The 13,997-nt window shown below is 40.2% G+C and overlaps 1 protein-coding gene across 2 annotated transcripts in view; it reads right to left on the bottom strand.

The window, feature by feature from the left end:
- The window catches only part of LOC113111527 (zinc finger E-box-binding homeobox 1-like), a 66,587-nt gene extending 52,705 nt beyond the window's left edge, over positions 1-13,882 (bottom strand). Inside the window, exon 1 of one of the 2 annotated variants that reach the window (XM_026276327.1) lies at positions 13,520-13,882. In XM_026276327.1, coding sequence (XP_026132112.1) covers positions 13,520-13,577 — 58 coding nt within the window. In that variant the 5' untranslated portion in view covers positions 13,578-13,882. Of the gene's footprint in view, positions 1-11,664; positions 13,452-13,519 lie in introns of those variants that run through there. The other variant, XM_026276328.1, reaches the window with a different exon arrangement.
- Between the last annotated feature and the right edge of the window lie 115 nt (positions 13,883-13,997).

Below are 13,997 nucleotides of genomic sequence, written 5' to 3'. Positions count from 1 at the left end.
AGGATCAACATATTTAGAGCTCCTCCATGGCATCAGAAACTTTGAAAACCGCTGTAATTGCATGTTAAGTCACAGGAACAAACCTCCTGGAGAAACCTCAGGTTAAGTGGCTCGCTCCAGAGCACAATGGTGTTCGTTCATGGATCGCTCCTCAGGGATTTAAGCTTGCAACCTTTTGGTTACCAGCCAAGATCTTTAACTACTAGATTACACCATGAATCTGTCCAGGAAAAGTCCAGCAGGCCTAAATTGTGTAAACAGTTAAACACAAACTTTAGGATTAAGGCCAGGAGAAGCATGAAAGAGAGAGAGAGGGAGAGACAGAGAGAGATGCCAATGACTATCCTAGCCCTTAAGAGATGTCCAAGTCATATTATTAAAAACAATAAATGTATCAGCACAACAGACACACAAAATTAGCCCCCACACAAGCCAATTACGAGCACTCATATTCTCAGGTGCACTGAAGAAACCCTAACAGGTGCACACACTCATAGACACAAACTCGTAGACTTATCCCTAAAGAGCAAGCCACTTAAGTTGTCAGGCTCCGATCAGAGTCTTTTGGACAGGTGAACACACAAACATAATATCCCCAAAGAGTAAAGGAGAAGAGAAGGAGGGGGTGGTGTCTTAATTTCCTGTGTGATGTGGCAGCGACCTTCCCACCATGCCTGCACACACACACACACACACACACACACTATGGAATAGATGATTGTATTAGATGAGGTCATACACCTCACACACCTGTTCATATGACTCACGCTGACAAGAGATCTGCGGAGAAGTGTTTATCTCCAGAGAATCTATTTCATACACACTCTATTAGATGAGATCAACACAACACACTGACATACAGCAGAAAAATAGGACTGATAGGAAACATTCACACACACACACCCACACACACGCTCATTGTGGAATGTGTGCTGCTGTGTCCAGACAGCACAATACTTGTGAATGATCCTAACTGGCTGTTGCTATTCCAGGGCTGAGCTGTAAGTGTGTTCGTGTGTGGCTTTCCTTTACTGTGAAGACAAAATTGTCTGCAGAATGGACTGATGAACAACATTTGAGAAAATCCTGTTTGATCATGTAAATAAATGTGTGACTTGTTTCAAGAATGAACCATGCCCAACATAGAGCATATTGTGTATCCCTCAATATTTTATATTCTACAAAAAGCTTCCTTTAAGGTGGAGGGTGAGGGAGGGGCATATATAAAGTGGTACATGATGTGAACTTATCATATGTTATTTGGGTATCGAAACGAAACTCAGTCTTTAAGTGTTACTGAGATGTGTTTTTGACCACGTGTCTTTCCTCACCACTCAGACACCTTTAGGATATTTTAGTCCGTGGACTAGCGCTGTTAACACCCGTTCGCTCTAACACTTGTTCCTCTATCACACCTCTCCATCACAAGCGACAAACGCTCCTCCTACACACTGACATGCAGAGAGACAAGGATTCCTCCACATCTCATCTTCCTCTCGGAGAAGAAAGGGTCATATGCAAATGAGTGTCTCCGCATGGGCAGTAGTTTCCCACAGGCAGCGGGAGAAAGAGTGTTCCCTCCCTCTCTGCACTCTTTCAATAGTCCTTTTCTTCTGCCGCTAAGCCTCTCTATGCCCGATAGTGGCCTGCTGCATAGGTAGCAAAACCCCTTTTCTCCCCCTCGCTGAAGCTTTAAAACACAATAGCTCACTTAAGCATGCACACACACACAAATACACACACAAACCAACCAATAAAGTACAACCGTGCACGTCTAAAAAGGGGGTCCCTGAAACCTGGGCTCTTCTGAGGAGAATGGAAACGAGGGAGAGATGAAGGAGACAGAAATAAAGAGAAGGTTTTTCTTTAGGAGTAATGCTTCCTCTCCTTCCGTGGGACCAGTGAGCGGCCTGATCATTAATCCCCGTTTGTAAAAGCACAGAGATGTTTGGAGGCCTGTTTGCTGAGAGCCAAATTTGGACAGGGCCGCAGGAATTAAGCGGCACCTGAAATGAACCGTGTACGGATTTCAGTTCTTTCCAGGATGGATGGTTGATTCCAATGAGAATCTTCTTAAAGACAAAATTAAATTAAAGCTGCAAGCAGCATTTACGGGGTTCAAGCACATTAAGGCCTCTGAGGTGGTCTGAGCCAACCTGGATGTACGGATGACAGTTAAACACATCCAAAACGGAGAATAGGCTGACAGACAGACACACGCACTGAAATTAAATGATTAAACTAGTTTTAAGAGTTTGGATGTCATTTTCAGGTTTCACTGTAATCATAATGTGGCAAAATTGTAAAAACTGGTAAGTCTGTATGAACAAAATGGAAAACTTTAACTCAGTGAGATTTAAAATGTTGTAACAGTGTTTTTTTTTTTTTAATTGTTTAGGCATGAATTCATAAATCTTCTCAAAAGTACTGTTTCAATTTGCTGAATGAGCCCATTAGTGGTCTTCCGCTGCCATCTAGTGGTTGCATTTACTCAAACAACACTGTTTTTAAACATAACTGTTATAGTGTAAAGTTTTTTGCCCAATCTCTCTTAAATTTTGCATGCTTGTTTAGAATGAAATTAGGCTTTATTTTACACAGTTTTGATAGTTTGTGGGCTTTCTGTTTGTATAAATAGGCCTTTGTGTACACTGTGAAAAGAACATATTATACAATCACTGGTTTATAGTTGTCCAAATGCAATTTTTCAACATGTTTTTCATTATTATTGACCTTCAGAGTCTAGAGAATTGTACTTCAGTGGTTTTATTGATTTTCAGCTTAAAGCCTTGGACTACTTAGCCAAAGTAACTTTTTTAAATAATCTTCAATATTTAATTAACAGCTTTATTGACAACATTGGTCCCAAAAGTTGTTCAGAATGAGGAGATCTATCATATGATATGAAGATCTAGTGTTTATGTGAATATATGAGCATTTTCAGACAATTTGAGGCCATTTACCATATCAATCTTATGTTTTGAGACCTTTTCTACTGTCATAGCGCCACCTGTGGTCCGATCTCCATGAAAATTTGCATGCTTGTTAAGAGTCACCTGTTACATGTTTTCACCAAGTTTCATAAAGTTTTGAGTTTTCGTTTAGGTTTTATATGCTTTTGGGTATTTTGGTCACGCCCCTTTTCTAATTTAGCCAGTTAAAGCTAACCAAAGGACAAAATTCAACATTTTTTTTATAATTATTGATCTAGAGAGTCCAGAGAAAATTACTGCAGTGGTTTGGTTTCGATCGGGTAAAAAATCTGGGACTAGTTCGCAAAAGTAAGTTTTTAACATATTTGTGAATAACAATTGAACGATTTGATTGACATCTTCGCTCCTTGAGGCAAAGTTGTTCACAAAGAGGAGATCTATCATATGATATGAAGATCTAGTGTTTGTGTGAATGTATGAACATGTCCTACAAATTGTGATCATTTTCTATTGAAAATGTTTGTTTTTGAGGCTTTTTCAACTGTTATAGCGCCACCTATGATCCGATCTCCATGAAACTTTGCATGCTTGTTAAGAGTCACCAGATACATGATTCCACGAAGTTTCATAAAGTTTTGAGTTTTCGTTTAGGTTTTATAGGCTTTGGGGTATGTTTGGCCACACCCCTTTTACTAAATTACCCCTTTACAGCTAACCAAAGGACAAAATTCAACATTTTTTTGATAATTATTGATCTAGAGAGTCCACAGAATATTACTGCAGTGGTTTGGTTCCGATCGGACAAAAAACCTAGGACTAGTTCGTAAAAGTAGGTTTTTAACATATTTGTGAATAACATTTGAACGATTTGATTGACAGCAATGGTTCTTGAGGCAAAGTTGTGCATTATGAGGAGATCTATCAAATGATATGCATATTGTGTTGATAAGTGAAAAACCACGTGATTACAGAGCCAATAAACTCGTTAGCGCCAACTAGTGGACGATTTCTTTCAAAATTCTTACAGACCTTAAGGTTCATGAGTCGAAAGCACCCAGCGAGTTTCGTTCCGATCAACATCCGTTAACCCTTTCAAATAGGTGCTTAAAATTGTTTGGCCAATGGCGGCCATGTTTTTTGAGATATGCAAATGTCCTCATAGGTACTTGTGCCCCTTCAATCAAAGACACTGCATACCAATTTTTAGGTCGATCGAGCCAACGGTAGCCTAGTTATAGCCATTTATGTGTTTTTTCTTTTTATAGCGCCCCCAAGTGGCAGAGGTGTGCAATTTTTTTTATTTGACCAAAGTTTCAGGTCTTACAAATGTGTAGCAAGTTTGGTTAAGATATCTTATTTCTTTCACGAGTTATAGCCTGTTGCGTAAAATTGGTCCTCGACTTTCGAACGTTTTGGCATCCCATTACGACAGCGAGTCGAAATTTCAACTTTTTTTTGATAATTATGGATATTCCCTGGCCAGAGAACATTTCTGCAGTGGTTTGGTTCAGATTGGGCGAAAAACCTAGGACTAGTTCGCAAAAGTAGGTTTTGGACATACGTCAAATTTGCGAAAAAACGAGGCCTCCTAGACCCCAAATCAGAGTGACCGTTTTTAATTTCGCATGACCCACGGATTCCGGAAATGTAAAATTTTTGGCTCTATGATAAGCGGTTTATTAGTTATTAGCACTAACGCATTTTTGATCACTGTAGCGCCCCCTTTAGGCCGATTGGGGTGAGCCTTTGGATCTGACAAGAAGGCCGGACTTCTACCATCTGACCAAGTTTCAGCTCTCTAGGCCTTACGGTTTGGGCTGCACGATCAGTTTGAGTGGAGAATAATAATAATAATAATAATAATTAAAGCTGCAAGCAGCATTTACCGGGGTTCAAGCACATTAAGGCCTCTGAGGTGGTCTGAGCCAACCTGGATGCATGGATGACATTTAAACACATCCAAAATGGAGAACAGGCTAACAGACAGACACACACACTGAAAGTAAATGATTAGACTAATATATGTATACTCTATAAGCATATGCACACACACAGACACACACACACACACACAGAAAGACACACATATACATGCACAAACATTTTGTTGCAGATATAGGTATTTGAAATAAGTGATAGGTGACAATAAACTTATTGCAAGTCTTCTCTTTTTAAGAGTTTAGATGTCATTTTCAGGTTAAACTGTAATCACAATGTGGCAAAATAGTAAAAACTGATATATCTGTAAGAACAAAATGGAAAACATTGACTCAATGAGATTTAAAATGTTATAACAGTTACATTTTTAATGTTTTGGGATGAATTCATGAATCCTTTCAACAGTACTGTTCAACTTAACTGAATGAGCCCATTAGTGGTCTTCCACTGCCATCTAGAGGTTATAAATTGCATTTACTCAAGCAACACTGTTTTTAAACATAACTGTTATAGTGTTTTTTTTTTTTTTTTTTTTGCCCAATCTCTCTTAAATTTTGCATGCTTGTTTAGAATGAAATTATGCATTGTTTTACACAGTTTTGATAATTTGTGGGCTTTCTGTTTGTATTAATAGGCCTTTGTGTACACTATGAAAAGAACATATTATAAAATTACTGGTTTATAGTTGTCCAAATGCAATTGTTCAACATGTTTTTGATAATTATTGACCTTCAGAGTCTACAGAATTGTACTTCAGTGGTTTTATTGATTTTCATCTTAAACCGTATCACAAGTATGCCAAAGTAACTTTTTAAAATAATCTTGAATATTTAATTAACAGCTTTATTGACAACATTGGTCCCAGAGGCAAAGTTGTTCAGAATGAGGAGATCTATCATATGATATGAAGATTTAGTGTTTTTGAGTGAATATATGAGCATTTTCAAACAATTTGGGGCCATTTACCATATAAATCTTGTGTTTTGAGACCTTTTCTACTGTTATAGCGCCACCTTTGGTCTGATCTCCATGAAACTTTGCATGCTTGTTAAGAGTCACCTGATACATGATTTCCCTGAGTTTCATACAGTTTTGAGTTTTCCTTTAGGTTTTATAGGCTTTGGGGTATGTTTGGCCAAACCCCTTTTTCTAAATTACCCGGTTACAGCTAACCAAAGGACAAAATTCAACATTTTTTTAATAATTATTGATCTAGAGAGTCCACAGAATATTACTGCAGTGGTTTGGTTCCGATCGGGCAAAAAACCTAGGACTAGTTCGCAAAAGTAGGTTTTTAACATATTTGTCAATAACAATTGAACGATTTGATTGACAGCAATGGTTCTTGAGGCAAAGTTATGCATTACGAGGAGATCTATCAAATGATATGCATATTGTGTTGATATGTGAAACACCACGTGATTACAGAGCCATAAAACTCGTTAGCGCCAACTAGTGGCCGATTTCTTTCAAAATTCTTACAGACCTTAAGGTTCATGAGTCGAACGTACCCAGCGAGTTTCGTTCCGATCAACATCCGTTAACCCTTTCAAATAGGTGCTTAAATTTGTTTGGCCAATGACGGCCATGTTTTTTGAGATATGCAAATGTCCTCATAAGTACTTGTGCCCCTTCAGACCAAGACACTGCATACCGATTTTCAAGTTGATCGAGCCAACGGTTGCCTAGTTATAGCAATTTATGTGTTTTTTCTATCTTATAGCGCCCCCAAGTGGCAGAGATGCGCAATTTTTTTGATTTGAACAAAGATTGAGCTCATACATATGTGTACCGAGTTTGGTGAAGATATCTCATTCCGTTCAAGAGTTATAGTCAAAATAGTATTTGGCTAACGTTAGCATAGACGCTTTTTGGCGTACTGTTTCGCGTAAGAATTGAAATTTCAACTTTTTTTTAATAATTATTGATATTGAGTGTCCAGGGAATATTTATGAAGTGGTTTGGTTCTGATTGGTTGAAAATCCTAGGACTAGTTCGCAAAAGTAGGTTTCGGATATAGCTCGATTTTGCGAGAAAACGGTGCGTCGTAGACCCCAAAAAGGCGCCGTGCACTTTTGTTCGGGCTAACCCAAGGATTGCAACAATGCCATGTTTTTGAGTCTACGGCTAACGGTATACGATTTACGGCCAAAAATGTCCAAAATTTTTGTTTTTTGCGCTGTAGCGCCCCCGTTAGGCCGATTGGGCTGAGACTTTGATAAGTTCTCCCCAAATTGAGCTCTACGATCTGTCCAAATTTCAGCTCTCTACGCCTTACGGTTTGGGCTGCACGTTCAGTTCTAGGGCAGAAGAATAATAATAATAATAATAATAATAATAAAAATCCTAACAAATACAATAGGGTTTCAGCACTGCGTGCTTGAACCCCTAACTATAATTGACACTCTTTACTATAAATAATAGTATTATAATAAAGAAAAAACATTTTGGTTATTAATAGTTAGTAAGGCTGTATTGGCAGGGAAAAAATATTATTTAGCAATGTCAATCGCCAATAACAATGCAGTCTAAGTTTGAGCTTAAAAAGTGCCACCCCACATTATTTCCTATTGAAAATTTTGTTTCACTCAGCAAACAACAAAACACTGTTCAACACTTACATTTTTTATAATTTTTTTGTTTATTATTTAAATAAATAAATAGTTTATTCAGTAAGGATACATCGATTTGATAAAAAAAGACATTGAAGTAAAACTTTTATAATTTTACAAAAAATTTATATTTAAAAAAAAAATGCTGTTCTTTTAAAACTTTCAATTTATCAGTGGATCCTGAAAATATAATTAAGATATAAAGCAACATAACTGCTTCTGCAGCACAAAATCAACATACTAACTGCATATCATCACAGGAACAAATTTGTATATTTAAAATATATTGAAATAGAAACAGTTATTTTCAATTTTGTAATAATACTTCACAGAATAAATGCAGCCTTGGAGAGCAGTTCTAAAAACTTTTGAAGGGTGGTGTTAGTCACACTACACATGAAGTTGTGCATGCTTGTCTTATGTCGTTCGTATTGTCATGAGTGGCCTGAGTGGCTATCACCATCGCCTATAATTGAGTCCCGTTTCCCTTTCTTTCCTTTTCATTCACCTAATCAACAAAACAAAAGGACCAATTTCCTTCTCTGATCCCTCTAAAGAGAAGCGGACAAATGTGTTCAATGAAAGAGAAAACACAAACTGGACCTCGATCAAATAGAAATGCACCACCACGCTCTGTCTACAAGTTCTCAGTCACATACAGTGTTTTCGACGTGCTTTAAACACACATTCACACACCGGCCCTTGACAAGAAGGCCATGTTTGTTATGCAAAGCACAGGAAGGGAGAGAAGAGCAGCTATCTTGCCAGTTTACAACAGTCCTTCACTGTCACCTCAGCAGGCCTCCAAAACACTGACCCCCATCTTCAACAAATCCCTCCCCCACGTGACCTCCACACGGGGGGCAAACTGAAAGGGAATGGGGGCAAGACGAAAAAACAAGGGCTGCTTCTGAGCTTTGTTACCTAGAGATCTATTCAGAGCATGTGTATTTGTGTGTGTGTGTGTGTGTGTGTGTGTTGGGGGCTTTAACACACAGCCAATTTGTTACGCTGGACACCTCACAATGGCGGGGGTGGGGGTGGGGGGGTGAAGTCATACTTGAGGCAATGCATGGGCGCCCATGGCAGAGGTCACTAAACATCACCCTGCTACTGTGTCTTAGAGAAAAAGTAAAAAAAGTAAAGGGACGGAGAATAGAGGAGAGAGCATTTCAGATGGACTTTTGGAGGAAGTCAATGAAAGCATGACGGATAAATGAAAATTTCCTCCTCGGCTGAACCTAGCGCACCAGGGAGAGACCCTAAATGTTAGCAGATGGCTTTTAAAATGCCCTCACAGCATGTCCCGCAGAAAAGCGGTCCTCCTAACTCACATATACCTACAGAAAAACAAATACATTTAAAAAATACTTCACAGTTTCCTAACTATAAAGTGTCAACTTAATGTGCATGAGTGAGAGAAAAACAAGCATGTGTGTTTATTGCTTCAAACCCCTAGAAAGTCTGGTACGGGGTGTGACACTAGCCTAGCGCAGTAATTAAAGTTTTATCAGCCAAATAAATTCCGCTACACCCATTTTATCACAGCGCTGGCAGTAGCCTGACGTTGGCCATAGCTCTCCAAAGGTAATGACAGTAAACAAGCTAAATATTTCTCATCATTCATTGGGTGTATTTATATAAATGCAGTTGGGTAAAACTTTGTGGGTTCTGCTCATTTCAGAGGTGTAAATCCTTCCCCTAAAAGGTCTCGGAATATAAATACAGTCTTGCTAAAGTTCTTTTGAAACGTAACCTCCATTTTAGAAAGCCACTACAAAGCACAGCACGCCCAACAGCCGCTGCCATGTTTATTTTCTTAGCCATGCTAATACCGGTCAGCCACATTCCTCTATTCCCAAACTGGGAGGTTTCAAATTGCCCTCCAGTACTCTCGGAAAGAGCCAAAGGAGGAAGGGACAGAAGGAGAGCTGCCCTGTGAACAACACCTGTCGTCTTGCGGACTATTAGCACCTTCACGTTTACAGCTCAAGCCCCTGATCGCCTTCATGTTACGTGCCACGAGAACCCCAAGTGGCTGGGAATGTCGCTAGAACCAGTCTCATGCGAAAAGGTGAAAAAAGACACACTGGCACACAGTTAATGCATCATCTTAGCTCTATCAATAGAAGTGTTTTGGGAATACGTATGTTCAGAAGTGGCATACTCGAAATGCACTCTGTCGGCCTTTGGAGCTGTTGGTGATATAAGCAAGTTGTGTTTTTAAATAAGATTGATTAGGGCTTTACTGCACAGCAACATCGTTTTCAAGATGTTTAGACACAGTTCACCTTCCTCGCATTCTGCAGATAACTTCACCTGAGACGGCTTTAAATACTCTGAAAAACTGTTGACTATTTAGCATTCCAATCCAAGACGGAGAGTCAAAATCTGTGGGTTGTTCCCTGGGCCTCAAGTTTACTCAGTTTAACTAACTACAGACTTACCCAATGATGAAAAAAAGTAAAATTTTCTGTATCTCTATAGAATTTTGGCATATTTTGTTTCCAGGGTAGGCCATTCAGTCAGCCTAGGGTTAAAAGTCAGAGAGAATTAATGAATTCTCTAGCTTGTAAAACATTCTTCACCTGCCCAACAGCTCATCTCAGGGTTAACACCCTGCCTTTAGTCAAAGCAACAGGCAAGTCACATATTTTTCACCTGATGGTGAAGTGCTGCTGTCACATGGTCAAAGTGTCTGGTAAAAGCTTCAGCACCAGATAAAAAAAACAAAAAACTTTACCTTCCCCCTCAGCCCCTGTGTAGAAACCACTGTAACCTTTACAAATGCTTCAAATGAAGGTAGGCTATATTACTGCAATATGACTGACTCATGAGTGAGAGTAAAGAACATTTTATTGATAGCCAAAAAAAGAAAGATTAGTAGAATGGTATAGGTATTTCCATATTTACTGCTTCATCTCACACTAATCTGTATATGCAAGTCAGGTGACCAATTAAGAGCATCATAAAAATACAAATGCAGTTCTCAAATAATGTTGCCTTAATGAGCTATTATATTCTTTTTAAACACAATTTGAAATTTTCATATGAATGCAAACTGGGAAATTTTTATTGCTTTGTCTTATTGCTGGAAACTGTCTCCATGTGTGTTTTATCAGGCCAGCTATGTTGCCAACAATTAGGCCTTCTATTAACAGCCACAATCACAGAAGACCTGAGGGAGATTTTAATTATGTGTGATTGTTAAGTCGATGAAGGTTGTGTGAATTATAATAAGATCTGAAGATGTTATGAGCAAACAGTTTAGTACCGCTCATATCACATAACTTTCCAAGATAACTTATAGTGTTTAAGCCTTCTGTGGCTGATTCAAAATAGTTCTAAAGTAGGTGAGTTGAAATGAAAAACATTCCATTCATCATGATTATGGTAATTAAAGTGTAGGTACGTCTGGTAAACACTTGGTGAATCCATCTAGAAGACAGTTTGCATCCAGTGGACATTTACTGTTGTCCTTTACACCAAACGGTGAAGCACTCAAGCGGCCACATTCCAATTATACACGGTCTGATCAACACTCCTCACGGCCGCGCGGAGGGGGAGGGGCGTATGTTAATGACGCAGGGAGCGTTCATCACGCACCAGGAGCGCTCCGAGGTCAGTCCGTGACTTCAAATAATGAACGGTAAGGACACAAAGCGTAAGAACACACTTAAATGAATGTGGGTTTAAAATTAGAAAACCACCTTTATTTAACACAGAAGGACTGAGTTTAAAATTAAATTAAGTACAACGTCATCGAAAGTTATATCTGGAGGTGTTAATATGATCAAATAAGTACAAGCAGGTGCGTCTCCGCGTTCAGATACCTGCAGTGCGGTGAGCAGTGCCAAACGCCCATGACAAAGCACTTATATCAACCCAACACCGCAGAAAAGCGCTGCAAAATGACCCTCAAACCTCACGGTGTCAAATCATTGTAGGTTTCGAAACAATTTCAGAACACGCCTATGCTTTTACCGCATGAAAAAAAAATCATGAGCTATGCTCCAGCACCTATAAGAACAGAGGATGCTCTTTTGCACTGAAACGATGCTTTTAAGAGTAAGCCGAATGATAACAGGCACCCATCCCTTCTGCAGTTACAAACAAACGACAACAGCAGCTGAGAGTGAGAAGGCATGCGAAAAACACTACATATATATCTTGTTTTATACCTGCACAAGTTGACATTTGCAGCAACGAACGATTAACGCCTCCCGTCTGCTTTCAAAACGAGACAATGTATCTCAGAGAGAGAAAAAGAAAGACTCCTTCCTTGTCAGCACGTTCAGGTAGCAAAAAAAAAAAAAAAAAAAAAAAACAATAGCGAGATGGTCAAATGGCATTTACGTAAAAACCTAGGTGACATTTTTATCCTCCCCTCCGATCAGGTAAGCAAATATTTACAGGTCGCTCACACACACGCGCGCGCTGAGAGATCCGCTATATGGCGCGCGCATGGCGTCAGCCTGAGGAAAAGTGTATTTCTTCACTCATCTCTTCACAAAAAATACACTTAGTACAACATATAAGCCGACGAAATGAAAAACGGTGGATTTCAGTCTAAAAGAGAGAGAGAGTTTGGACGAATAACATTATTTTAAAAGTATTTTCAAGTTTATAGTCTCTATCTCTATACGCATGCAAGCGAGAAGTAAAACGCGTCATATTTCTCGCTATCGATCGATTTCCTTAGTAAAATTACTCAGGCTCACATCTATACCTGGACACAGCTTGCCGGATAGATCGTTATAATTCAAAGAAACAAATCGCAAGAATGATTTACCACACATAAACCCGAATCCTACACAGTTGCGCACGTGCATTACATAAAGCGGATACATAAAGTCCCCGAAACAAATAAACTGTCAGTGCAGTAAGTCCAGCTGCAGCAGCGAGATTTATCAGGACCCTGTGCGCTGCTCGGGATGTATACGCATTCCTTATATAGGCTGCAGCAGTTGTTCTAGCAGCAGACAGCCCTTCAGATTCCTTTCCTTTTCTCTTCAGCGTTACCACCCAACTAGAAATGTGGCAGGCTGGCTGCACAAACAGGTTGCTTTAACTGGCATCGTGCTCCAGAGCTCTCTGAGCCCCGATCCCGCAGGGACGCCTGGACTGGCAGGACTGTTACATAAACACACCCTTATTTTTTGCTTTGTAAACTTCAATCGGAGTTCAAGAAGAAACTATCCTGTCAAACATCACCCCTAACTGCACACATGCCCCTGTTTTCTAATGCAGCAGTAACAGAGAGAGCAGCGTGCTGCTGTTATCAGGCAGTTTCTTCTGAGCTATATCACAAAAGTGCGACTTGTAGATAGTGAAACAAGCCAAACTGTCACATCGGCGATTTAAAGCCACGTATTCGTAAATATTACTCTAAAACGTTTACATACAAACTAATATTAGAGGTTATTTTTGGGATTCTGCTAGCTTCGCTAGCTACCTGCTACCACGCAGACAGCGGAACAGCCCATTGCTGCAGATATATAAAAGTTTGTTGTCAACGAAAATAAAACAAAATCCTCTCAAGCCAGCGCTCTATTCCCAAACACGTATGTATGAAAGCATTTCCACCACTTCAATCGCTCAAACTGATTCATGCGAAACCAGATCACCCGCATCGGACCAAACAGGTACATTTAGAGCGAGGAAATAAGTTTCAATTCGTCTGAATCTAAAGAAGAAAATCTAACAGTGACGAGTAACAGATTCGAATAGAATTATTATTTTTTTAAACCCAACAGCTTTATAATGTGAACTCAGGGCGAAGGGGAATAAAAGGGGAAACAAAAGCGAGTCACTTGTATGGGACTGGCTGCGTATAACGGTCCGCGCTCGCGCGGTGCACCGCTAGGCGGTGAGAGAGTCGCGAGCGCGGCAGGTATAACGGTACACTAGATAGGGGCTATAACACGGCGCTACTTTCCAGCACTTTGTGGGGCTCGAGAAGTTCTGTCAGCGGCCCGGAGTCCAGAGTTGAATGAAAACAGCCGTCGCCAAGCAAAGCGAAGGGTTTTTACTCACCGTTTGTCCTCCTCGGGTTCGCCTGCTTTCTGCGCTTACACCTGGGGCCATCCGCCATGATCCTTTCGCTGTGTCTAAATGCTGCTGGAGAGTCACCTCCTCTCGCCCCCACACCTCCCCTCCCTCCCTTCTACTCCACCTCCCCTCCCTGCACCTGGTTTACGGCACTCGGCTTTACGACATTACCTTCTGGCTCCTATACCTCTCTCTCTGGCGCTCAGACCCCCGTCTCTGGCCAACTCCCGCCCCTCGCACCACGCGCTCCCTGCGGCGCTCCGAAACGCTCGCTGATCAACCTGTGCACGTACAGGGAGAGGAAACGCTATTTTGATTGACAGTTCAAAAGAAACACGAGTGTCTGGACAAAACAAACATTTCCAAGCCCATCACACATAAAAGCGTGATGTGTTTTTTTTTTTTTTACAGTTAGGATGGGGGCGGGGAAAGTTTGATGCGTGCACCTGTTTATGGCGCACGC

Source organism: Carassius auratus, chromosome 12 (genome assembly GCF_003368295.1).
Source record: "Carassius auratus strain Wakin chromosome 12, ASM336829v1, whole genome shotgun sequence".
Lineage (NCBI taxonomy): Eukaryota > Metazoa > Chordata > Actinopteri > Cypriniformes > Cyprinidae > Carassius > Carassius auratus.
The sequence above is the reverse complement of the archived record's forward strand: the minus strand, read 5'-3'. Positions and strand labels throughout refer to the sequence as shown.